This window comes from Meles meles, chromosome 14, assembly GCF_922984935.1.
Source record: "Meles meles chromosome 14, mMelMel3.1 paternal haplotype, whole genome shotgun sequence".
In the NCBI taxonomy this organism is placed as follows: domain Eukaryota; kingdom Metazoa; phylum Chordata; class Mammalia; order Carnivora; family Mustelidae; genus Meles; species Meles meles.
The window spans coordinates 76097893-76125223 of NC_060079.1; the positions used below are offsets into that span (position 1 = coordinate 76097893).

At 40.0% G+C, this 27331-nt stretch overlaps 1 protein-coding gene and 1 non-coding gene across 5 annotated transcripts in view; one reads left to right on the forward strand and one right to left on the reverse strand.

Annotated features, from left to right (window-relative positions):
- The window catches only part of NALCN (sodium leak channel, non-selective), a 319112-nt gene that overhangs the window by 74146 nt on the left and 217635 nt on the right, over positions 1–27331 (reverse strand). For all 4 annotated transcript variants that reach the window (XM_045978577.1, XM_045978576.1, XM_045978575.1 and 1 more), the window contains 2 exons: positions 16812–16948; positions 14308–14446 (listed from right to left, as the gene is read on the reverse strand). In XM_045978577.1, the coding sequence (XP_045834533.1) occupies positions 14308–14446; positions 16812–16948 (276 nt within the window). The remainder of the gene's footprint in view (positions 1–14307; positions 14447–16811; positions 16949–27331) is intronic.
- On the forward strand, positions 26006–26150 carry LOC123925322. Its single transcript, XR_006814946.1, has one exon. It is a non-coding gene; the product is annotated as a U4 spliceosomal RNA (small nuclear RNA).

Here is a 27331-nt window from a genome sequence, read left to right on the forward strand (position 1 = left end):
TCTATGCACATTTGATAGCCTAGACATGTATTTATACAGTTATATATTTTATCTGTTCTTTTTTTTCTAGTAAATAAAGAAGACCTATAGTGATTATCTACTGTCCCTTCAGTGTTTTTTCTGCGGTAAAGCTTTGCACATTTCTGCCAAGGACGAGGTCGGTTAGTCCCAAGTCCTCAGAGCTACGCTGCTCTTCAGTGCCCTCTTCTGGCTCCAAGGGATACTGACAGTCACCTGAAGTGATCAAAACAAGAAATACAGAAATCAATTTTGGGATAAGTAATTTTAGATCTGAACTTTTCAATTACAGCTATGGAAGGTGTCAGTAATGGTTTCTTCTGGATAGAAACATGTCAGACATGTGGGACTTAAAAGGAGGGGTATGGGTGACATCCCAGGGAGTTTGCACTAAAAAAAAAAAAAAAAAAAAGACTAGTTGAAAAAGCCTTTTTGGTGGTTTTCTTTAGTTTCTAAACCTAATACATCCAATTCCAGAAGACAGCCATTCTCTGGCTGAATTAATGATCAAAAAATAAATGTAAATGTTCAAGTAATACAGAGAAGATATTTTTTTGTCTTAAAATTTTAATTTAAAAAATGTTTCTAGAACCGTGCACTTTAACGTGAAATTCAGGAAGTTCAAATGTGCAGTTATTTGTGGTTGAATAACTTGGAGCTGAAGGACCCAGCAATGGTAGATCTCGCTGATTTTCTGGCAATTTCTTTAACATCTTTTAATCCATAAGTACTCCCTTTCGCCTTCATTGTTGAAGGACCTGGGCCATGTGACCTGTAGTTTCCGGGAGTCTGGATTTTCCCCAGTGCACACTCCTGGCATAGTTCACATATTCCTCTGTCTTCTGGACTTCCTGCTGCTTCCAGCTGGGCTCAGAGTCTCATCAGGCTCACACCTGATTGCTATGGCAAAGCCACAGGTGGCGGCGTAGCCTTTCATCACAAGGCAAGTGACATCCGGTTGTTCCTCTTTTTGTGATGTTCATAGTATTGATGTTTGTTGCCTAGATCATGGATTCATTCAGTGAATAAAACTGCCACTTCTTTCTCATTCATTAGCTGGAATACTTGTATAATAAAAGACTTCCTTTCATGTGCTATTTGGTTACTCTGCAGTACAATTCACGTGGAAAAGGTAAGGTACATGTTGACTCTTTACCTTTACTTATTTATTTTTATTTAATTAAGTGATTTCCTATTGTCCTGTGAAGGCACCCAATTAGTAGTTTAAAAACATCATTATGAACTCAAGGATTTAAATAGATATGATTTCAGTCCATTACAGTCATTATCCTCATGTTAGGTCACAGTATCCCAACTGTGCTCATTGGGAGTTTTTTCAAGATGGCTTATGGGATTTTTTGCCCTGACTCTAGTAGTCTTTGTCCAAGTTTCCTTGTTCTTAGGTATGGCAAGATATCCCAAGCTCGTCTTCTATATGCTTTGTATTCCATATGAACAATTTTCTCCCAAAAGCCCTGGTTTATTTATTGAGAAAATGGGCTTCAAGAACAAAATTTAGATACCAGCAATATTGCTACTGGGTTGGTCACTGTTTTGAGGCCTATGCCCGAGTTTGTTCTGATATTTTCAATTTAAGTCAGGACACAGGGTCTTTCCCACGTCTCTTCTATATGACATCTGCGTCTCTTCTGTATCTACGTTCTCCCCCAAACCCACATCAAGGCTCTTGATTTTCAAGTGCACAGAGGGTAACACACATTAGACTATATGACAATAACTTATTTTTGTTTCTCATTTCATGGAGAGTCGTCTCAGAATTACACTACCAATTCTAACATAATACAGCTCATGGATATTTAAAAAGTATTTCAATATAGTCTTCCCAATTTCCTCTTATTTCTACATTTGCACTATACTCACACTGGCAGAGCAAACAGCTATTACATATTTTTCTCTTCATTTTAATCCTCATGTAGTCATAGTTAGCCATCCACTGTTTAAGAACGTTCACCACCTGATCTTACGTCAAGGTTGTAGAGTCATTTTTGGAACTCGTTGTGGTTGTCTGAAGCATGTGTTCTTGTAGTTTCCTCGGGAAAGGCTCACAGGAACGACATTACTTACATTTACGTTATTTACGTTCCTACATCTTAATAGAAGTTGTTTGTCTTTTTTCCTTTTAAACTTGAGAGTCCATTTTCCTGGATATTAAAAAAACCTGTCTCACATATTCTCTCTCTGGGTATCCTATAGATGTGACTCCAATTTCTCCTGACATAAAACATTTTTGCGGAAAATCTGATGGTAACCTAATGCTCTTTACTTTACACATCATTTGTCCATTTTGAGCTGGATACCTATTTGTTTTACATTACTATTATTATTATTATTATTTGGTTTCAAGATTTTATTTAAATTCCAGTTAACATATAACATAATATTGGTTTTAGGAGTAGAAATTCTGCTCTTGATGAATCACTATTCATCATTCACCCATAACACCCAGTGCTCAACACAAGTGCCTTCCTGAATACCCGTCACCCATTTAACCCATCCCCCCAGCAGCCCTCAGTTTGTCCTCTATACCTAAAAGTGATACCTTTTTCAATATATATGTAATAAAACACACACATATATGTATTTATATATATAATGTATAAATACATATATGTATATTTAAGGTCCTATAATTTGTCTGGAATATATCCTATTTTTGGCCATTCGTGATTAATATTTCAATTACATGGTGTATTCTTTCAGTGTGTAGCTTCAAATCTTATATTTCAGAAAATTTTGATGCTTGTTCTGTGCTTTTGCTCTGGTTTTCTTTTTCCAGGACTCCTATAATGTAGATGTTGGACCTTCTTTGAATTTCTCCATTTGTCATTTCCTTTCAAATCATTTTCATCTCTTTTTTTCATTTCTCTATGATTTCTTAAAATTGTCTCTTCTTCACTTTCTAGTTTTCTTTAGGCATCATCTGATGTATGGGATCACTTTATGGTCCTTCCAGTCAGTCTTCATTGTTTTATTTATACAGTTGGCCCTTGAACAACGCAGGGGTTAGGAGCACTGACACCCCACTTAGTTGAAAATATGCATATAGCTTTTGACCCCCCCCAAAAAAACTTAACTTCTAATCGCCTACTACTGACAGGATGCGTTACTGATAACATAGCCAATTAACACATATTTTGTATGCCATAGATATTCTAACCTATATTCTTACAACAAAGTAAGTTAGAGGAAAGAAAATGTTACTAAGAAAATCATAAGGAAAATACACTTATAGTACTGTATTGCATATAAGTGGATGCACACAGTTCAAAGTCATGTTGTTCAAGAGTCGGCTGTACTTCTTTCCTGGGTTCTAGCACCTTACGTGGAATTTCTTACTTTTACTGCTATTCTAGTCTTACGGAATCTGTATGTCTTTTAACTCATTTTGCCACGGTATACTACGAATTGAGCCATTTGTGGGTATGTCTTTATGGTAAACTTTCACTCTTTATTGGGACAGTATTCTGGTCCTTATTCTTTTTTCTTTACAACTTTTCCAGGGAATTTGACTTTGATAAATTTCTGTTACTCATTTTTATGCACAATTCGTTTTCCTGAGCTGTTTAGTATTTCCTCTTAGCTTCAGAGCTGTTTCTTCTGTTGTTTTGACATCATGATCCATATGGCAGCCTTCTTTCTGAGATTTCCTGGCTCTGTTACGGACAACAGACACCACCAATTTGATCTGGATCTATTTTTTCCTTCATCACTCTTGTCGCTGGCCTATTCAGTTTTGTTTCCATTCCTGGATGGAGCTAGGCAGGTGTTTTCCTGGTCTCAAAGACATTACAGGCCCTGTAATTCATCTTGGCTTTTTTCCCACAGGCACCCATACCATGTTTTATATCCCTAAATTCATAAGTTGAAAGTCTAGCCCCCCAAAATGAAGTAATTAGGAGGTGGGGCTTCCTGCAGGTAATCAGGTTTAAAGGAGGCCATGAGGCTAGAGCCCCCATGGTGGCGTTTGTGCCCTCATAAGAAGAGGAAGAGACCAGGGTCCGTTCTCTTTCTGCCATATGAACACACTATGTGAAGGCTGCCATCTATGAACCAAGAAGAGGAGCCAGATACCAAATCTGCCGGCACCTCAATCTGAGACCTTCCAGCCTCAGAACTCTGAGAGATAAATGCTTATTGTTTAAGTCACCCAGCCTGTGATATTTGTTATAGCAACCCCAACAGGCTAAGTCACCATGCAAATCATGTGGTTATTGCTTTGTCTGCACCTGCTTTAACTTGGGGTTTGTGAATTACATAATTTTGTTGTGAATGTTTTCTATGGATTTTGGTTTTTATCTAGGTATTCTGTTTATTTTCATGTGTGAATTCAAGGAGCTTAAAAAATTATTCCAATGCCTCTGTCATCATTCCAGAAGACTCCTTGATTATTTTTTTTTGTTGCATTTTGATCTATCATTTTTTTCAAAAGATTTTATTTATTTATTTGACAGAGAAAAGAACACAAGTAGGCAGAAAGGCAGACAGAGAGAGGGGGGGAAGCAGGCTCCCCACTGAGCAGAGAGCCCAATGTGGGCCTCAGTCTCAGGACCCTGAGATCATGACCTGAGCCAAAGGCAAAGGCTCAACCCACTGAGCTACCCAGGCACTTTCTCATTTTTATTTGTCCTTTCAAAGAACAAAATTTTAGCTTTACTGATATCATTTATTGCCTTTTTCCTCCTGTTTGATTAATAACTACTTTTATCTTTTTTTTTCTTTCTGTTGTCTTCATGTTTTCTTGTTTTCATGTTTTCTTTGGTTAGTCTTTTTATAAATTCTTGAGTTAAATGTTTTCTTGGTTAGTCTTTTTATAAATTCTTGAGTTAAATATTTGGATGATTGTCAGCCTTTATTCCTTTACTAAATATGCACTCAAGGCTATAATTTTCTCTCCAAACATGCCTTTAGCTGCTTCTCATAGGTTTGAGCTATATGGTGTTTATTAGTTTTCAGTTCTAGAAACTTTTTATTTCCATGCAGTTTCTTCTATGCTCCCTAAATTATTTAGAAGTGATTTTTAAATTCTGAAATGTGTTGGTGTTCTTGTGGTTGTTATTTAGTTTCTAATTTTATTAAAACTTGGTCAAAAAATGTCTTCTTTAGGATACTGATTTGGTTTATGTTTAGAATTCTTTTGTGTTCATAAGTGGCCATGTCTTGTAAATCGTTTATATGTCCCTCAATCTGAACATGTTTTCTCTAGTCGCTGAATGAAGGCTGGTCAACTGTGTATTACAAATCTTCTAAAACCTTATAAATTTTCCTGGTTCTTTGATCATGTGTTCAAATCTGGTTGCTAAACACAATGTTTATGTAAAATGTACTAAGCTCAACAGTATACAAATTTTTTTTTCCAAACTATACTGTGATACAATGTTGTTTGCTTGACTTGAAAGATTTGGTTTCTACATAAAACTTGCTCTTAACCCAAATCTTAATGCAAAAGCTTAACTGGCTATGTTTCTCCTTTGTTCTATACATGCATACCTGATTTTCAGAATAATGACCTTGAAACTAAAGGAGATCAATAACTTTTCTAACCTATTAATGCTAGTACGGTAAGAGTATTTATATTTTATGTCTACCGATTTCTTGAAATCTGGGATCCATAACCACTTTCAATTAAGCAGATTATTAATTCAATTTATTCATCAGTCTGCAAGTCAGCCTAGAGCTATCAGGGAATAAATACTAGCTTCCTTTGGGACGCTGCCATGCTAGTCTGAAGAGCCAGAGTTTCACTCTGACAACCTCCTTCAAAATGAAGGCATTAGTATATAGTTGAGGCAGAAAACCATAAATTTTCTAAGTATTTGACTAACTTTTCTGATTTGGAGTTGTTAACGATATATTTCCGTTTGTAACTGAGAAAAAGTTTGAGAGCCATATTTTTCTTTTTGAAAATATTAACAGGTTGATAATAAATGGAAACACATTTATAAAAACATATGGCCACAAAGCACAAAACCATGGTCCAATGAACAGGGCTTGATGAATGTCAGTTCTGCTAGAAAAGAGTAGTGTAATTATTGTAATTAGCTGCTTCATTGAATAAGTCTCCCACATAAAATGTCATAATTGGAAATAAGCAATTACTTAAAATTACATAGGTTGAAGGTGGTAGGTATGTCATTCAAGTGTATTTTAATTTTTCATGCACCTGTGAACCAAAGACTAATCCCTAAGTGCATATGACAGATCGTGTGTATAACAGAATGTTTCTATAAAACAAACTTTTTATAAAATCGACATTATGCTTGGAAAGAAAGAATTTTAAAAGGTGATTAGCGTAGGTGGCAACAAAATTAAAGTGGTCATGTTACAATGTACACAAAGGTGAATATCATTATAATAGCAGGTTTTGAAGCTTGAAATATGTCTTCGAATGTGAATTTTGTGGAAAGGCAGTTTTAGATGATGGGTTGAGATCTTTGATCTTGTTATTTCAACATTACAAATTCTGAACCCTGAAAAAACACCAGGCATAAAAGTTTAAAAATCTATAAATAGGTACACACACACACACACACGCGCGCGCGCGCGCGCGCACGCATGTACACACATGCGCGCACGCACACACACACACACAGTCTTCATTCGGACTCCAGGGTAATTTACGCATGTTCGTCATTGCTCTGTGTGTGAAACATCTTTTTATTTTTCTGTGAATTTCACGAGATCATAACCTCCATACAAAAAGGATGGTATATTCCTTGTCCATTACATTGTCCTCCACTGTCCAGTCCTGCCTGTGATTTGTTTTTGAAGTATATTTAAAGAGCAAATAAATCGCTTAATATTAAAGATGACTCTTCTCTGTTCTACATTTTTTTTTCCTATGAAGAGAATCCTTGAAATAAATGCGAATTAGGTAAAAATTACAGAGGAGGACTATTCGTTTTGAAAGGCATCAGCTCACTCAATAGATAGGAAAATCTGGTGAAACTTGAGACTAAATGATTGGAAACTTAACTGGCTTGACTTCTTTATGCTTATATTGCATGGCAATGCTTTTGTCGCTAACACTTGGGGCATTGAAGATTCAGCCAAATCTCCAACAACTTACACATAACCAGCTAGCCTTGTATACTGATACCAAGGATGCAAAAGGTGAGGGAGGAGCTGCGTCTTCACAGACAGATACGCTCCCTATCCAGTGCTCACCGGTGAGAAGTTGTAACATACGCTCTAATATATACTTCGCATAGAATTTCCTGGTTATAGCTCATATAAACAGAAAGACAAAGACTGAAAACCTGCATAGATTGAAAAAAAAAAAAAAAGATGAGTGGATTTCTGATTCTGGGAGAAAGTGCCAGATGCTTTTAACCATGCAGCTGTTTGAGAATATAAAATCCAAGGCACTCAGATAATACAAGGGAGCTGTGCTTGCTCTCCAAATATGATTTAATTGTATTTGGACTTCAGATTCAAACAACCAGAACACCAACACCAGCGAAACTGGAACACACTGATTCTGGCAATACACTTAATGGAAAGGAACACTTGGGAGTCCAAATGGATTCCAGAAAGAAGAATGTTGAAACGGTAAAGCAACATGTAAATTTCACAGATAGGATTAGCTGCAAACTCCTCAGAGCTCTGACACCTGTTTTGGAAAACAGCACTGAAAACTTGTGGTTAAAAGCCTTTCCCATTACCTACAGAAGATGCTCGATCCTAAGACGCGTTAACTTTTGACTTTCAGTGGATGAACTCTGAAGGAAATGCAAGCAGATCGCTGATAATCCCAAACCCAAAGTGACTGCACAACAAAATATGCAAATTCCTCCTCTCACGTTGATTGAAAGCAGCAGAACGTGCTTATTACCCGACCCCTGGACACAGTTCGCATATGTAGGCGCTCAAGAAATACACGTCAAACGGAAAAACCTGCCATTGAACTCAGTTGCATTTGGATCTGAGCTCAAAAACATCCTGTAAAGATCAATAAAAATGTAAGAAAAAGCTTTCGTTTATATTTTGTATCTTTTGGTTTCCATTTTTGGGAGTGAATCCATTATCCACGAATACATTTTTAAGCTAAAGAGAGAAGTACTAGGGTTTTCACATTGGGTCTGACAAACCCTGCTTCTTCCCCGCCCCGGACCACACTGTTTGTAACTCCCCGGTGAGGTGCTGGTGCCATGTCGTCTCCCACTCTCCGCCGAGAGATGCGTCTTGAACGGCACTGCAGAGATGCTAAGCTATTATTTTAGAAAATTCTTTCAGAAGAGCAAAAGCCCTAATGATGAAAATAGGCCGTTCTCCTTCTCTTTTTTCGGTGAGTAAACTATCCTGGAAATTATAGATCAGCAACTTACTATGTACAGAGTTACTGGAACAACTCATCAAATGCTCTATAATCACATAGAAAAATACAAAACTGTCTGGCAATCAACAAGGCTTTGTAAAGAGTAAATCTTTCCGGAGCAATTTAATTTACTTCTTGAGAGTCTAAGACACTGTATAGGCAGTGGGGGGTAGTCACTGAAATATCACAAAAAAAAAAACCTAAAAAAAAAAAAAAAGCCAGATTCATGAACAATGAAGAAAACAAATGGGCAATTAATATACCATGCTTAACTAGACCATTACAGCCAAAGGTTAACTTGTGTAAGTAAAAGTCCTTGTCTTGAGTGATGAATGTAAATCTTGCTTATGAAAGTAAATCTTTGCTTATGAATTCATGGTATGGTTTAGCATCAGTAACCTTTCTTATCTGGTATTAGAGACACATAACATATGCTTCGTCAGTGCAATGCTAGGCATTTAATATGTATTACTTAATCCTCATAACAAACCCCCAAAATAAGAATTCCCTCTACTTTATAGATGAAGATCGGAACCTATATCACTTATCACTATGGTCATAATTGCTCTTCCGCTCTGCTTCTCATGATGAACCCTTCTTTATGCCAAGCGTCTACTGAGTCCTGCTCTTTCCTGCCTGTTTCCATCTCGCTTGGAGCACCCTCCTCCTGCACGCTCAAGCTTCCTGCTCCTGTTAGGGGGGATCAGGGGAGTCCTGTTTCAGGTTCCTGCAACACTTTCCACTTCCATGCATTTACACACATTTCTTCCCATTAGACTAAACACTTCTAAAGGGCACAGCTCACATCTCAGGCAGTGCTGAATTCCCGTGACCCCGAAGAGTGAATAACAGGTGTTCCTAAACATTTGCTGAATGACTGAGTGACCGTGAAGACTTACGGAGATGTTAAGGGTAAAGAAAACGTAGTATTACTTGGATCGCTTTCCTCATTTTGTACGTGGGTTAGCTGCTAAGGGTGAAGGCTTACTATGGAAATTACTACATGCTTAGTAGTGAGGAGGCAGGTATGAGAGAGGACAGACATTACCCTATTGTCAGGGAAACACTCTCTGTTCTTTATCACGTGACTTCCGAAACTGTACTAGGAAGTGCTTGGGCACAAGGGGGTGGCTGGGACAGACCTCATCCGTGTGTCTGTCTCAGGCTGTTGTGACTCTGTGGTTCCCTCTTGTTCTCTAGACACTGTAAGGTTCTGCTCCCTGACATGGCATGGCAGCCAAGACGGTAGGGCAGAAAGAGGGGGAGCTCAGCTAAAGGGCGGTGAGAGTCCCTGTATCCGACCATGGAGGGGGGCGGGAAACCCTGCCTTCACAGAGATGACTCACTTGGGAGGACAGAGTGGGCTGCTCCCATTACCAGGTTACTGGAAAAGCAAGGTCATTTCTCAATTTACTAACAACACTCTACTTAAGAAACCTAGAGTTTATTTTTTTTAAAGGTTTTATGTATTTATTTGAAAGAGAGAGAGGTATCACAAGTAGGCAGAGAGGCAGGCAGAGAGAGAGAGGAGGAAGCAGGCTCCCCGCCGAGCAGAGAGCCCGATGCGGGGCTCGATCCAGGACCCTGAGATCATGACCTGAGCCGAAGGCAGAGGCTTTAACCTACTGAGCCACCCAGGTGCCCCAGAAACCCAGAGTTTAATTGCAATAATAGGGACCAAAAAAATTAGTAGAAAACCATTGCCTTTTGCTTGAAAACTAGAAAAACTCCTCTCAAGAGAGGCGGGTTATCCTTTAATCAGGAGGAGAGGAAACCCCTGGTTGGTGCCCCAGGTGGAGAAGCGGGAGGAGAGAGGGATGGGGGAATTAGCCTTGGGAATGCCCGTTTCTATGGAATCGGAAAGGGAAAGCACGGTTTCCTGTCCTTTTCCTTTAGGATCTGCAATAAGAACATAAAGATTTTATGTTTTTGCTTGCTCGTTTCATATTTGGAGAAGGACAGGTGTTTTAAACGACGTGATAAAGGTGGTCAGAACCATTTTTAACAACACGGTGTGCAAAGCGAGGCGGCCACGGAGTTACTCAGGGTTGTTCGACGCCAAGGTAAAGACTGCCTGCCAGGTGCTTTCACGTTTCTGGCATCGCTCACTCAAAAACGTCCCCACCTTCTGTTGTCAGGTTTTTGTTTTGTTTTATCCCTTTACTCAGGATATTCAGGTTCCTGAGCACTCAGTGCTCTCCTGGGAAATAGGAAAACTGATTCCCTCCAGTCTAGCGGGAGTCAGAAGTTTCTCCTGACAGGTAATCATGAAGGAACACTTTTTCTTTTAGTGTTCTTCTTTATCACGTCATGGGAATCATTGATAAGCCAGGCCCTCATTTGCTTTTTATTTCTAACTACTCTTTGAGGAAAAACAGCCTCAGTTTGTGTTATCCGGTGCTGGGGGAATTTTTTCACATGGAGTGAGAAACCTTGCCATCCACTTGACACGGCCTGGCATTTCCAAAGGCAGCTGGGGCTGTCGCAGAAATGTCCAGGTGCTCACTGAAAAATAGTTTATCAGAGGAGCTAAGAGAGGTGTAGTCTCTGTTCAGGATTTTTGTCATGTGTTTCTGTAATTTTATGTGGCTTTAGGCTTTCTTAAGAAAAACAAAAAAGGCTTGGCATATTTAAAAATTCAAAACACCAGACTGCTCCCTCTTCTATTTCTGTTCCCCTTATGTATCCTCATGTTGAAATTTGTTAAGTTGGTTCTCTGTTTTGGGTGTTCCTGGCTGATGGCCCTCAACAAAGACAAGAGGTTCCAAGTGTTTATGAAGAATGGCAGGAGCTGAGAGCAGCTGAGGCCGGAAACCATGGGAACTTGAAAGGAGTGAAGGTGACTTTCCCGGAGGCCTAAATAGAGCCAAAGCTTTAAGAAGGAAAGGTAGCACGGAACAAATCTTGCTGCTGCCACCACACCAGGGTAGTAGCTCCTGAGATGAAAAGAAAATATGTTCTCTACATCTCACCTTCCCAACTGGAGGATGGACCCAGAGAATGAAGCTCATGGTGGGGGTAAATGACACTAGCCCAACTGCAGGTTACCTATCATGGGCCAACAAAGCTTGCATGGGATGAAGGCCAACCTAACCATCACTGGTCATGTTCCTCATGTAAGATCACATATGGTGTGCTAGAATCAGCCAACCTTATAATTAGGGGACTGCCTGGGGTCTTCAGAAAATTCTAGTCTCCTTTAAGATGCTGAGTGACGTGGAGACCACCAAGGAGCCGTGTCTTTGCTAGTTCTTTAGATTTTAGGAGATTATAAGAAAGCCTCATTTGTAAGATTACAGAATAAAACTGTAACTGTTATCTTCCTTTTGGTTAGTTAAAAAGAACTGTCAAATGAGAAGGTAAGAAGAAGCCACAAAAATATAAGGACATCAAGGCAATCAGAAATGGCATTTGAAATTCTCTGTGACCTAACCCAGGGATCACTGGGGCAGGGATAGTGGCGGTCACCCAGAGGGGTGCACAGAATGTGCCAGAGTCTCCTCAGACCACCCTCGAACCACCTCCACACCTGCCAACAACTTTTTTATCTTCTTCCTCACCAATTTCAAAACACTCTGTTCAGGAAGTGTGAGAAACATCACGTTTGCTTTCAGACAGAGAATAAAGTTTCGTGGGCTAATTTCAATTTTGTGTTTCCAGTGGGATAATGTTCTTAGTGATTTAAAGGAGCAGGTAGGGGATTTATGCTAACTTTGGGCATAACTACTACGAGCTCTTGGTGCTCTTCCTGGAGATAGCAGGTTGGAATCACAGCCCAGGCTGGGGGTTCATTCCACACCTCTGGCCTAAAGTCTGCTTCTGGTATAAATTTTAAAATCAAACAATCTGTGTTCTAGTATGAAATATGCAATTTCAGGCTGATTGGCTGAAAGCAGGCCATTATCCTCCCACCCAGTTATCCACCAACATGAGCTCTTTCGCATCCATATTGAATGAAATATAACTGAGGACAAGAAATATGACAAATTTACTATTTTTTTTTAAAAAAACAGTTGATGTCTTTAAGGAGGATATTGAGTTCATGTGCATGCATTTTGTGATTTCCCACTCAAAATTTAAAAGCAAAGGATGCTGTCAGTTGAGATCAATTTAGTGGCTTGGGAGATTAAGTAGAACAATTATTTCAAAAAATCAGAAGAAAAACAGCGAGATGGCAGTCATAAGAGAAAAGGTAAGAGAAAAAAAGGAGCAGATGGAAAAGCAATCATTGAACAAGCAATAAATGAAAATTTTCCTGACAATATCTCAGTCTACAAACGGAAAAGACTCCCCAGTTATGGCAGCTCTGGTGAGAAAAGACATATAAAATATATCCTGGTAAGGTTTCTGAATTCCCAGGATATGTAGAAAGTCTCAAAAGCTTCCTCAAACCAGAAAACCTACCAACAAACCAACCACCAAAGAAAAACCTAATTACCGTCAAATGAAAAAAAAAATGATATCCACATCAGGCTTGTCCTCTGCAATATTGGAAAAGAGAGAGAAGTAACATCTGTAGGTGACTGAAGAAAATCAATAAATGGAAACCCTTGAACAAGAACAGACATACTACAGGGAAATCATTGTCATCATAGTTGAGAACAAAATCACAGAACAGCAGCAGAGAACCAGATGCTATGGAGAAGGAAGGGGGAGATATGGAGAGAGGTAGGAGAAAAGAAGCAGAGGAGAAAGTCACAAGTAGCAGGAGAGCCTAATCCTTGTGGGATGGGGGTGGGGAGAACAGAGAATCTTAAAGGATGAAGGAGCTGGTATTTGATTTTCATGTGATAATGAAGAAATATGCATTTGCTCATAAGCAACAGAAAAAGGGCAGCCATAATTCAAAGGAGTAAAAAAATAAACTAAGACTTCCCAAGTAAAACACTTGCAAATGAATTAGATGCTTTTGTGAACTCTAATGTTCAAGACCTTTTACAAAATCTGTTATTGATCTTTTCCTTCCTTTTCTTTTCTTTTCTCTTCTTTTTCCTTTCCTTTCTTTTCTTTCTTTCTTTTTTTTAGAGGGGAAAGAGCGAGTGAGTGGGAGGGTGGGCAAAGGAAGACGGAGCGACTCTTAAGCAGGCTCCATGCCCAGAGCAGAGCCTGACATGGGGTTCCATCTCACCTCCCTGAGATCATGACCTGAGCTGAAACCAAGAGTCAGATGCTTCACCCACTGGGGCACTGCAATCTCTCATTTTCTAACTGTGGAATCTGAGGCAAAAAATTCCCTATCCACTTTTCAATGATAAATAGATCAATCACAACATGAACGAGCTAACATACATAGTAATAATTCCTGCCACATACTAAGCACGTGGAAGTTATTTTGACTGATTTCAGAGAAACTTGCTCTGGTTTTTTTCCCCTGAAACAGTAACTGGAATAAACATGGTCTCTTGCAACAGGCAGCATACAGGCCACTGTTAAACCTGGACTGACCGTTAGTAATCAGTCTTCTGCATGGGAGGAAATGGGGGGTTGGGGAGGCTCTCTCCTCCCAAAGTCACAGGGCTGCTATCTGGCACGGCACAAAAGCTGACTTAGACAAATTGCAAAATTTAAAATTCATAAATTTACAAATGTTAGATTTAATGATTTCTTCTACAAACAAAATTATTTCCTTCATTGTTCTCTTGAGACATTAGATGTCAGGACCTCACATAAGCCCAAAGTTATATAGTTCTTTTCTCTATCATATGTGCTTAAGAAAACTTTGGTAATTTGAAGTAGTGATTCTTACTTTTTCTTCATTTAAATTTCATCAGTTAACATTTAGTGCAATCTTGGTTCCTGGAGCAGAACTCAGTGATTCACCACTTCCTTACAATACCCAGTGCTCATCACAACAAATGCCGTCTTTAATCCTCATCCCTCATCTGGCCCATCCCCCTCCCACCTCCCTCCACTCCCTCCACTGCCTCTCTATTCTCTGTCGTTAAGATTCTTACTTTTTGGTCGATGTATTTGTTGTCTTCGATTGCAGACCTTTTGGAGTGATCACATGAGGAAGAGGTGGACGGAAGGCTTCGTAAGAGGCAGCAGGTGTCCTGTTGCTGACGATCAATGAACTGCTTCATGAAACTTTCCCTTTGCAAATGAAGAACACACACGTCAAGCATTGTTAATGAAATGGATGGCATTTTACAATGACATGTTTGCCTGAGCTCAGATAAAGGTGACAAAGGTTCAAAGAAAGTAAGACACATCATGCTAAGAGTGGTGTTTAGACTTAGATAGCAAAGTATTTAATTTAGAGAAAGCTTCCTGAATTTTAAGTAGTTTTCTTAAAAAAAAACAAACTAATATCCCTGAAATAACTTTTAAGCAATAATTTTCAGTCATTGATGGTATTTTTTTGAATCCCATTGTGGTAATACTTTTTTTTTAATCCCCTGTAAGACTTGGAAGAATTAGTTCATCTCTCTGACTTCTACTCATCATAAGAATCCTCAAGAGATAATTTTACATTGAAAAACTCAAAATAACTCAAAAGAAGCTTGCTTCATCTGATCTCCAAAGCATGGTGAGAATTCAAATAACATCTTTTCAGATAACCACTAATCTTGAATCTAATTTGTAACTCTTTTATACTTCCTATTTTGAAGTTAAAATTTTTTAAAAATCAAAATGCAAATATATTTCCATTTGAATTTTAAATATTATGGCACCATAACCAGTCTCACATTTTTATAACCCCCCCCACACACACAATTATTTTTAGAACTAGTTACATTAAAATGTCATACTGGGGACACTTGGGTGGCTCAGTTGGTTAAACAGTTGACTCTTGATTTTGGCTCAGGTCATGATCTCAGGATCGTAGGATTGAGTCCTGCATCAGGCTCCTCACTCAGCACAGAGTCTTCTTGAGATTCTCTCTCTCTCTCCCTCTCCCCCTACTCTCACTTGCACACATGTGCGCTGTCTCTTAAATGAATAAATAAATAAAATCTTTGGGAAAAAGTTGTATTTCCATTATGCTAAGTGAAATAAGCCACTCACAAAAAGACAAACGTTATATGATTCCACTTGCATGAGGTATCTAGAATAATCAAATTCATAGAGGCAGAAAGTAGAATGGTGGTTACCGGGGGTTAGCAGTATAGGCAATGGGGAGTTACTGTTTAATGTGTATAGCTTTTTGGTCTTGCAATAGAAAGAAAAGGGTTTGGATGTAGATTGCATAAGAACATGAATGTACTTACCACTACTAAACTGTACCTTTAAAGAGGATTAAGATGATAAATTTAATGTCATATGTACTTTAGCACAACATTAAAAAGTTAAATGCACATGCAATGCTAAAAAAATAAAAAATCTCATATTGCAACTGTTTTTGGTTCTATTTGTAATTTTTGAGTTACAACTGAAATAATATCTTTTAATTATTAAAAATAAATGTTTTAAGCCATCATTTACGCAAATGCTTCACTGAAGGACAAAGTGGTGGGAAACCAAATTAGTCTAAGTGGGAAGTGCCATGTTTTTTCTTTTAAAAATGGGAGACAAGGGGCCATTAGAGCTTGAGGTGAGAGTGTTGCCATCTCACCAGGGTTTTCCTTCTAAGGTTGTATCCATGCTAACTTAAGAACAGGTTAAAGATGAGAAGGAATGAGGTACCATTTTCTCCCGTAATAGTTACAATGTTTACGATGCATAAAGAAAGAATAACAGACTTTAACATGCTTTTAAGCCAGTCTTTATACAACAATACTGTTTTTCGTCTAAGATGTATTAAAGAATTTTTAAGCTTGAAAAAAAAAAGTGGAAGACAAAATCTATCGTAATCAGACATGACATTCTAAATGAAGGTTATTAACAGTTATACAGAAGCCCGACTGGTGGCATTTCTCTATTTACTTGAGAATAAAAGGCCACAAGAGGCACGTTTATCCTTATATGGCTGAAGGTCAGAGGTTGGGGTCTACCTGCAACCTTGAGCCTCGGTGCCAGTTACCTGGGGAGTGGAATCCCTGAGGGGCATCTCAGGGAGAAGCAGGCGGAAGCAACCTTCTTGTTTTGGCGAATGCAACCTTCAAATGACTGTTCTGAATATACTGCTTAAAGGGGACAATGGTTTTTAAAACAGAGCTAGAGAGAGTAGGAATAGAAATAATTTAAAAATAGAAAAAAAGGGGCGCCTGGGTGGCTCAGTGGATTAGCCGCTGCCTTCGGCTCAGGTCATGATCTCAGGGTCCTGGGATCGAGCCCCGCATCGGGCTCTCTGCTCCGCGGGGAGCCTGCTTCCTCCTCTCTCTCTGTGCCTGCCTCTCTGCCTACTTGTGATCTCTCTCTCTGTCAAATAAATAAATAAAATCTTTAAAAAAAAAAAAAGAAAAAAGAAAAAAAAAGCCTCTTTCAAACATGAATTTGAAAGACGGGCTGAATCAGATTTAAGATAAATCCCTGACAGTGTATGTAGCACATACAACGAAAGAAATGGGTCCAATACCTGATTTTAGGAACGGTGAAATCTGAAGGAAGCTTTGAGATTTTCACCATTTGCGGTCTGTTTGGAAATTTCTCAAAGATTCGAAGCCGCAAAGGGAGCTTCTCTTTGGTGTCCGCGTTCGCTTCACTTTGCTTTAACTAGAGAAAAAAACAGGCAGAAGGAAAGGGGGGCCACGAGCTTTTTTTGCATCGGGACCAGTGAGTTGGCGCACGACGAACGGTAGATGGCAGCAGAGTCCCACCAGTGCCCTTTCCCGCCCGCCACCTACCGGCTCAGGCCGCGCAGGCCCTTGAACCACCCGCAAAACAAAACCCAAACCGAACCAAGCAAAAAACTAAAGCAGAAAAAACAATTCGAAGAAAAAAAAATTAGATTCTTTTATTCCTACATATAAACCCTCTTTCACACCAACCATTATTTTTATTGTTTACTTATCTCTAGCATATACAATAACATAACAAAATTCATTTTATACAGATGTGTGCTAGGACAGGAAGCCAAAAGAATAAAAATAAACGGAACTCCAAAGTCTAAGTGGTAATACGTGTAAAGAGCGAAACTGTCAAGAAAACGGGTCATTTATTCCAGCAGATTCAAAAAGGAAAGCTCAAAACTCAACAACGCATTTGGTACCTACAGGGAGGCTTGTTTATGTCGCCGTAAAGATGCTTGGGAATTATTACATTATACGTCCTCAAATGTCTTCGCAAGAAATGACAAGCAAATGGTATTCGTCATCTATCATCTATCTATGTACAGGATGGTTTTTCTATTTTTCACATCTGTTTAATATTCCTACAAATTAGAGTTCAGGGAGCCTGAGACATGACGTCATTAAACGGCCCCAGTGCTGAGCGAAGGAGCCGTCATAAGGGTGGACTTGGCGGGCGGAACCCTGGCCTGAAAATTGGAGTAGGGTGCTTCTACCCCTCTCGCTGCACCTTATTCTCTCTCTGAGGCTGCCTTCTCTTGCCAACCTCCCTTACTTCTCTCCGAGCTCTCTGCAGACGAGGCTAACCTCTCCACGTGCACCCATCTCTGGTGCTGCCCTCCAGCCTGCATCTCCGAACCCTGGTCCTGTTCCCAGGGTCCAGCACATCAGGCAGCCTCTCGGGGGGTTCGGGAAGCATGTTTCCAACACCACCAGCTTCTCATCCCTTGCTGGGGTAGACTTTTACTTTATAATGCCAGCCTGTCTCCGGTTTGTGGAAAGAAGAGCAGGGGAGGCCGAGAACGTTTTTACAACTTTTATAACGGGAAGAAAGGTGGCAACTCTTCCCTCCTCCCCAAGCGGGGGTGTCCAAACTGGCCAGAGAGGACAGGAGCGCTGCGTTTGGGGGAACACCCAATTTCAATACAATATACGGCTCAGTTGTCCAATTGGTTGTGAACCCATAGTGAGATTATAGTCTTATTTCTAGTTCAGAAAACGTGCCTCGTTTCTCATCGACTTCAGAAACTGTTCTTACATTTCTGTTTTGTATAGCATTAATATTTTAGGGTAGCCAACGTATGTCTTATTTAATATGGAGGTTTGTCCGTGGATTTCTGACTTGGGTGGTGACCTCATTTAGAGAAGAGGAGGCTGGTGTTTGTTGCCTTCCTCTCTCCCCAGATGGAACCCCGCGCAGCATGCTCCCAATCATTGATGGCTCGGATGGTAAGAGTGATGAGGAATTAGCTTCCCAAGGTGGAGAACACAGACTGCTAACATTTCCATGAGATACAGGCAATTTAAAAAATGGCTCCCTGGGCGCCCGGGTGGCTCAGTCAGTAAAGTGTCCGACTCTTGGTTTTGGCTCATGTCGTGATCTCTGGGTCGTGAGATCGAGGCCCACAGTGGGCTCTGCGCTCAGCAAGGAGTCTGCCTGGGATTCTCTCTTTCCCTCTCCCTCTGCCCCTCCCCAGCATGCATGTGCACTCTTTCTTTCTCTCAAATAAATAAATCCTAAAGCAAAAGAAAAATGGCTCCATACGTAAAGTAATTCATAAGGAAGAGACTCATTTTCCAAAAATTTATTGGTATAACTAATAGAAAGATATTTGTCAATGGTAAGAAGAGCACACAGAAAAAGAAAATGCAGTTAATATGTTAAGTCAGACCAGAGAGAAAGGCGATTATATAAGGCCAAAGACAGACCGAGAAGACAGGGCCAGAAATGAGGTATTTAATTCATGCCTTTGCTGACTCATTTATTTACATATCGGTAGAGTCACTTATAAATCAGATCCCAAAGGCCAGGTTCCCTGTGAAGTTCTGGGGATATAAAAATATCTAAGACACAGTATTTGCTCTCATGGAGCCCACGTTGTAACAGACAGATGGGTCTATAAACAGATAACGACAAACGTAATAGCTGTTCTAGCTGAGGTACAAAGTGCCGGGAGCTGAAGGTGAGGAACAAAAGGGGAGAGAGGAAAAAAAAAAAGATGATGCTACTTTTATTTCCAGAGGCTTCTCCCAGGATGCTGAAGGCTGGACTCTAAATCAAGGTGCCAGCAAGTGCTGTGTTCTCTCTGATGGCTCTAGGAAGGAGTCCTTCCTTGACTCAGCTTTGTGGCAATCCCGGTGTTCCCTGAGCCGAGAAGCTGCCTCACTGCATTATCTGCCTCTGATATCACAAGGCCTTCTTCCCTGTGTGTTTCTGGGTCTCTCTGGGTCTCCTTTTATTTTCTCTGACAAAGATGCCAATCCTTTAAATTAGGGTCCACCCTAAGGCAGTATGATCTTAAGAGATCATGTCTCCAAAAATCTAATTTCCAAATAAGGTCCCATTCTGAGGTTCCAGGTGGACACGGATTTTGGGGGTTCACTACCAAATCCCCTACATAAGGTAGTTGAAGTTCCAGCATGTGGTGACTTTGGACACTGTTTCTCTTTACCCTGAGATTATCAAAGCTAGGAGGACAAGCGTCTCAGGACTAGGATCCTTGCGGGTGTGTTTCATTATTCGTATTCAGGTCCGGCTACAATATTTGACACAAAGTAAGCTAAACAAACATATGTGGAATGACTAAGGACACAATCATTGGCAGAACTACATTCTTCAGCAGATAACTTGCAAATGAAAGAAGGGATTTTAGGTTTATCTGGAAGGATAGAGAGATAAGCAGAAAATATCCATTTGCTGATTGCATACGTTTGTTGGTTTGGGGTGAGTGTCCCTAGATTCACAGAAGCGAATAAAGTCAGACTCTGGCATTCCGCCTGAGCTTCCAGCTACCATTGGTGAACCGATTGACATTTAGAATAAGTTTAGACATAATATTTTGTAGCATTTAATCAGATATCCTAGAATGCCATGGTTAATATATGTAGGTTACCAGTATTAAAATATAGTTTTTTATGATAAAGTTTTTACTGTTTATAATGTTTTTAATATAGTTTTTTTTACTACCTAGGCTTTATTTTATTTTTTTTAAAGATTTTATTTATTTATTTGAGAGAGAGAGTGAGGGAGAACACAAGAAGGGGGAGCAGCAGAAGGAGAAGCAGGCTCCCTGCAGGGAGTCTAATGTGGGGCTCGATCCCACGACCCTGAGATCATGACTTGACCTGAAGGCAGATGCTTAACCCACTGAGCCACCCAGGCGCCCCTATTTTTAACGTACGTCTATGGTACCTTCTAGATAGTAGAACTATCTAACTGTGAATCAATGAATTAGAATTCATCATGAATTGATCATGAAACTGTAAGACCACAAGGAGCAAAGGAGAAGGTCTTTTTGATGACACAGAAGGTTCTGCAGGATCCTGCAGATCCTCTCCAGTATCAGGTGTCATGGCTCCACAGAGGCGCAAACGGGCCGTTAACCAAACAAGGATGGTGGACGCATGCATGGTGGGTGTGTCAGATCTCAATGCGGAGGCACTGGCTAGAGTCTTCTATGAGCAGGAAGGGGCCTCTTTGTGAACGGCAGCTGCCAAGTGCCCTTTCTGCTGTTCACAGTTAAGCAGCATCAACCAGAGAGGAACACACACAGCCAGTAGCCCAGCAAATCCTCTCCCAGGCGCACAACTACCAGAAACATATCCACATGCCCACGGCAGCCTCACCAGCCCACGGCTGTGCCCAACTGTGCACTCCTCAAATGCCCATCGTGACATTTTTATGAATTTGAATCAATAAACTATATCCAAGTACAAGGATTTGGGTGAATTTTACACACTAAAGTTGAATGAGCCAATCCTGACAACGCCAATGAGGACATCCTGAATGATTCCATTTACAGCGAGGTAAAACCACTGCTCTCTCCTGTGTAGTGTCTGGACAGCGGTCATGCCGGGATGGGTGAAGTATCGTGACTAGAGTGTATATGGGGAGGCATCCTAAGAGACAGTTGATCTCTCTGGGTATGGGTGTGTTCAGTTGATCAAAGTTCAGCAAAATGCCTTTTTCTATATGGATCATAGACCCCAGTAAAAAGTTTAAAAGAAAAAAGGACTGATGATGGAGTGGAGCAAAATCATCTGATTCTTACTCTGCTGCGATGAATCACCATAACCTGGACCATTTCTCCTTTCCCAGTCCATGCCCTTGGCCAAGACACAAAACAAGAGAAAAAAGTCCAAAGAGCAAGATGGGACTGGCGTGTGCGCGGAGCGTGCGGGGTGGGACAAAGATGAGGCAGCCAGGGTAAACCGAAAAGTACCACCTGGTTCTTAGAAGCCATTTTCAAGTTTCTTAATATGTGATAAACCCTTTTAGGCAAACTCGTCCCCCTTTCTTGCAAGTAAGCACAGATTTCTCCACGATTAAATGTACTTTGATGAAATGAGTAATATGGATTATGTTGAATATACAGGATAATAATTTAAGATCAGTATACCATACCACAAAAGAAGACCTTCTAATGGATAGTAATTGTAATTGTAAATGTTCACTTAAAAATCATTCCAAAGATCATAACCCTTGAATGGAAGGAACCTAGCGGAGCGAACTCAAGATTTTAGTCTTTACGTTGAAAAAGCTCATGTAAAGACCAGCATGAAGGAAAGAGTTTATAATGCCTTCAATGGAGCCCGAAGTCTGGCTGCCACGAATAGATCTGATGATAGATTTGTAACAGACTCACATGGTTAAACAAAACAAAACAAAACAAACAAACAAACAAAAAAACCCCCCACATTTGCAAAAAAGAAATCAGAATCCAAGAGAAAAATTCAAACCTTGAGCTTTAAAATATATAAATCATCTAAGCTCGGTGCTATTCTATGGCTCAGCATCTGTCTCGAGGAGATATGGTTACACATTGGGCGGCTGAAAGCCTTTTGCTTTCCTTGTGCTTCTCAAGAGAGTCTGGTGTAATTGCTCTGTGTGACACATACCCTGTTCTGCCTCATCGCGTCCATCTTCCATATCCCAGCCTGAGCTTTCTTCTCTTAAAATATTCAAACATTATCCGGTTTTCAGTTCCTTTCTAAACGCCGCAACAAATAACTGAATTGAGGGATTATGTTAAATAAAAATTTTTGTAATGTCTGGTGTGCTCTTTGCAAAGAAAACAATTTAAAAGGCATTCAGACTTGGGAAAGATTCTCATTTTAAAATCTAGCTCACACTAGTTTGAAAAAATGCAGACCTGTAGGTTAATGTAGCTGAAGAGTATTTTTTGGCAGTTCGATCTATGAAAAATGGCCACATTACAGGCAGTCTGGAGAAGGAGGTTCCTCTCTGTTACCTGAGTCAGTTAAGGCTGAATTCTCTTTGCTTCTTTATCCAATGGCTTTGGTCAGTTTTGCCGGATCTATACATGACACAGTAATTCAGAACTGAGACTCTTCCTAAAGCATAAACTATTATTTTCCCAGCAAGTTTCTCTTGCTATTTTGCATCTGTGATTTTACAACCCCTGTTGCATGGCTTCTGGGTTAAAACAGATGGGCTATCTGGAGTAATGACCAAACGTGTTGTTTATTAATATCCCTGGGTCCCTGTGTTCCTATAAAACCTCGATCTGAAATATAAAGATTCCTCCTCACTAGGCTGTTGAGTCCAATAAAGAGTTTCTTAGAAGGGAGGACATTTTCTTTTTTTTCCTGGGCAAAAGGCCATCAGCCACATGACCAAACATAGATAGCGCTACGATACACGTTAAAACAAAGTGTTTTAAGTCACTAATTCTCCCCTCCTCCCCCAACTTTTACCAAAAATCTGGAATATATCCAGTACTTCCAAGGTCAAATTGGGGTTTTATTGATACACGCTGGAGGGCTCTATTTCTTGGCTTGTGGACAGCAAAATATACATTTTAATATGACAGCTGGCACCACAAAAAGTTCCAGTAGCTTCATAACATCAGTTGATGGATATCATGCGGTATCTCTTTCGTGACATCGTTCAACAGACTCAGAGGTGTTACTCGGTCACCCTTACAGCCTGGCCCTGAAGAAAATGGGGAGAGAAAGGCTGTTCTTTGGGGAGCTGGTGCCCTGGGGACTTAGGTGGCTGTTTTGTGCTTCCCGATTTGGGAGACCAGCAGAGCACTTATGAAGCGCTCTTACTTTATACTGTCATACGACATCCCTAAGACGTACACGGCACCAAACCTACCATCTTACAGACTTGACGTGTCCTGAAGGTTACTTCGGGGAGCAGTGTGAGTACGAGTTGCAACAAGGCTAGGCTAGCCAAAAATGTAATATAAGTGTAATGTAAATGTAATGATGTAATGTAAGTAACATTTTTGTTACTTACAAAAATGTAAGTAAGAGGAAGGAAAACCCTATTCAAAACCAGATACCAAATTATGGTGAATGGGTAAGTTTTCCTTATATGATGGTCCCTTGAAATCCTATTAATGGACCTAATGATTTCGTAGAGATAGGAGTACTGAACAATTTACTTTTGGTATTTTTTCCCCCCTAGGTCCCAAACACCTCTATTTTACATTATATTTCTCTTGTGTTACTCAACCAAGACACAGTTGTTTCCATTAGGAAACTTACTGAGTCATAGAAACATGTTCATTATGATAAAAAATGCACTTTTTGCTTCACTTCAGATGAAGTTATATTAGGATTCCATGTAAACTAGATAGTTGGTTCTTGTTATGAGACAAATATTCAGTAAGTAATAGGAAAAAGCCAACACCAAAGGGAATTCACTATATATATATGTATATGTGTGTGTGCATATAGGTGTATATATATATTTATGTGTGTATGTGTGTGTGTGTGTATATATATATATATATATATATATATACACACATACACACACATGCTCACATAATTGTCCTCCCTGTTTTGATTTAGAAAACACTGGAGAAAACATAGTCTCCATAAAAACAATAAAAAAAGTAAGAAGATGTGGATTTAAAATTTCTTCAGTTTTACAATCCCTTAACCACTTTGGATTTCAATATCCTCAAATGAAAAACGAGGATCTTCCTTCTTTTATATAAATGCCAGATATATAAGTGAAATAGCATATTGTTTGTGATTTGAATTACTCTAGGGAAATGTGCTATAAAACCCACAGCTCTCACGATGTCACTGTAAGTACCAGCTCTGCATGAAGTGCTTTCATCTCAGCAAGTGGGGACAAATGCAGAAGACACTCATCCGCTGGGCCATCCACCCCTCTCCTCCCTCCAGCGTGGGACTCCCTCAGCCCTTCCCACTCTCCAGCTTCTGCCCCTCACCGTGTGGTTTATTTTCTCAAGACTCTTGATTTACATAGAGAGTGTCGGACATTTCTCCTGATCTACTGTTCTTCCCAGTCCCATCCCCTTTCAAACTTCTGCTCAAAACAGTATGCTGTTCCTCTTCACTACCTTCCTACTCATCTGCCATCCTCTTGGTTTCGGGCTCAGGTCTCTCTCCAGCCCCTAGGGGGGAGGATGCTCTTACCAGTCACCCACATTTCCCTTGCTGCTGAAGCCAGCGGCCACTTGGGCATCTTAAGTTTTTTTGTTTTCTTTTGTGTTTGTTTGTTTTTTTGATCTTATGCCACTCCTTAAACTCCCCTAACTGGGTTTCCATCTTGCCCCTTGAATCCCATTTTTCTTTTCAGAATGCTTGAAAAAGAAACACCATCATGTTCCTGGTCTTTAAAGTAGTGCAAGGATGGTCAGTTGTGTGTAGAAGCATAAATGGCATAAATGACCTCCTCTCCCCCCACCCCACCACCTCCCCATGGCTTCCTTGCTCTTTCTACCCCAACAATATTGGCTTGCATGTCCCTCCCACAGACCTACTTCAGGTCACGGATGTGTGCCTGCGAACATACCTCACTCCGCGCCCCCTGTGCAACACACATTCCTTCTACACTTAGTTAACTCCCTCAAAAACCATCTCCTCCAGGAAGATTTCTCAGAATAGCAATAAATGGGAGCTGAATTAGTAAACCTGAGTGCTAGATACTATGCTGGACACTTGGCCTCATGCCATTACTCAATCCCCAGTTTAGCCCTGGGTGTAGCTCCGGGCTCTAGCATGTTACAGATATGGAAACCGAGGTCACAGGAGCTTACATCAGCCACCCAAGGTCGCACGGCTGCAAGTGGGAGCACTGGGGTGTGACTGCAATCTTTCTGATTCCGGAGCCTGAGCTTCTAAAAACTGTTTCGTACAGCCTCATCAAAACAACATTTTCAAGCATGAGATGCAAGAGATGCATTTTTCCTTCTGCAATTTTGTACCTGCCGTTTCTTGAATATGGAATATTTTCTCCCACTTTGCTAACAACATTCATCATTTTTAGACACATCTTCCCTCCCTGCTTCCAAACTGAATTAGGCATGTCCTCCCTGACATTCCTTGCATTTTCTACAACCTTAGTGCTCAGGCCTTTACACCATAACTTCCTAATTACGTGCATGTCTCCCCTATTAAGACAGCACATTTTAAATTAAGAGCAGGACTCTGTGCCCTGTGGCCTCACACCACACATTTACACACACAGGACAAAGGTAACACAATGGTGATGAGATGGAGAACAAAAAAAGCAGAATGAGTGGAGTCCCACAGACAGGGCAAAGTGGCCAGTTTGTGTTATTTCTCCTTATTTTATTATCCTTTCCTAGGTTCTTCACAAGGTGGAAGCAGCCATATTTGACTAGTACAAGCAAGTCTCCCAATTTCAGTTGGGTTATTTCACTGATAAAGATGAAGAAAGAGAAGCGACAAGAGTGTTTGGGTCCTGATGAAATGCATGCTCTCAACTTTTTAAGATCAAAAAAGCATAACTAGCTTTGCGCAGTGGCAGTATCGTAGCCAATGAGGTTTATCCGAGGCGCGATTATTGCTAGTTGAAAAAAGCATAACTAACTATAAATTCTATATAACATATTCATGGTCTAAAGTTTCACAGATGTATGCATCTTTGCACCAGACCACATAGCAATGAATTTATATTTATATGCTGTGTTATTGGAGCTTACCATAGAAAATCCTTATCCTATCTAAAAAAAAAAAAAAAATACCTTATGTTGAAATCATTTTGAATTACATAAGAGTTGCAAAGATAGTGCAGCGTTCCCGTATGCCCTTGACCCAGCTTTTTCTTACGTTTGCATCTTACGTAACCATAGAACATTCATCAAAACTAAGAAATTAACCTTGGTCACATACTTTTACCTGAAAGTGCAGAAATTACTTGGAATTCCCAGGTTTTGTATCAGTGTCTTTTTGTTTTAAGATCCAATGCTGGGTAGCCCATTATATTTCATTGTCATGGCTTTTGAGGCTCCTCTATGCTGTGACAGTTTCTCCTATCTTCCCTGTTTGTGAATGACTTTGACTGTTTTAAGGAGTACTGGACAGGTAACTTATAGAGTGTCCCTCAATTTGGGGTTGTCTAATGTTTTCTCAAGATTTGTTATGGCTTTTGGGGTAAAAATATCATGGAGATAGACTTATCTCATGATATCAGGGGAACCTGACACCAATAGTCTTAATATTGGTGATGGCAACTGTAACCAGGGGTAAAGTGTGTCTGCCGGGTTTCTCCACTCTAATGTTAAGTGTCCTTACACTACCCTTTCCTCACACTATGAGCTAGAAGCAAGTCACCAGCTCTGGCACATGGTTAGGAAGAGAAGACTTAAGGTTTATCTCCTAGGAGGGAGGAGTGTCAAAGAATTTGTAGACACATGTTAAAACCATCAGAATCATTTAAAAAAAGAAAAATTTGAAGGGAGAAACTTGGAGATCATGCAAACACCCTATTTCTTCTTAGAGTTTCACATGAATTTCAGCATCCACCAGGAGATCCTACCTGTCATGACTATAACTGTAATGTTCTAATGGAGATTTTCTATTTCCCTCATTTATGATTCTATTATTTCTATTCCTCTCTATTTACTTGGGATTATTCTGTGAGGAAGAGTTGGCACTTCTCCATTTTTAAATTCTATCCTTTATTTATACATAAGTATGGGTTTTCATTGTTTATTTCATTCTTTGGGTTAATAATCTAATACTGTTGTTATTTGTTTTATTGCTCTAATTGTTCCTGCTTTGGCCATTGGAGGCTCTTTCAGTTGGCTCCTCCACTCTTTTCGATATACCTCTT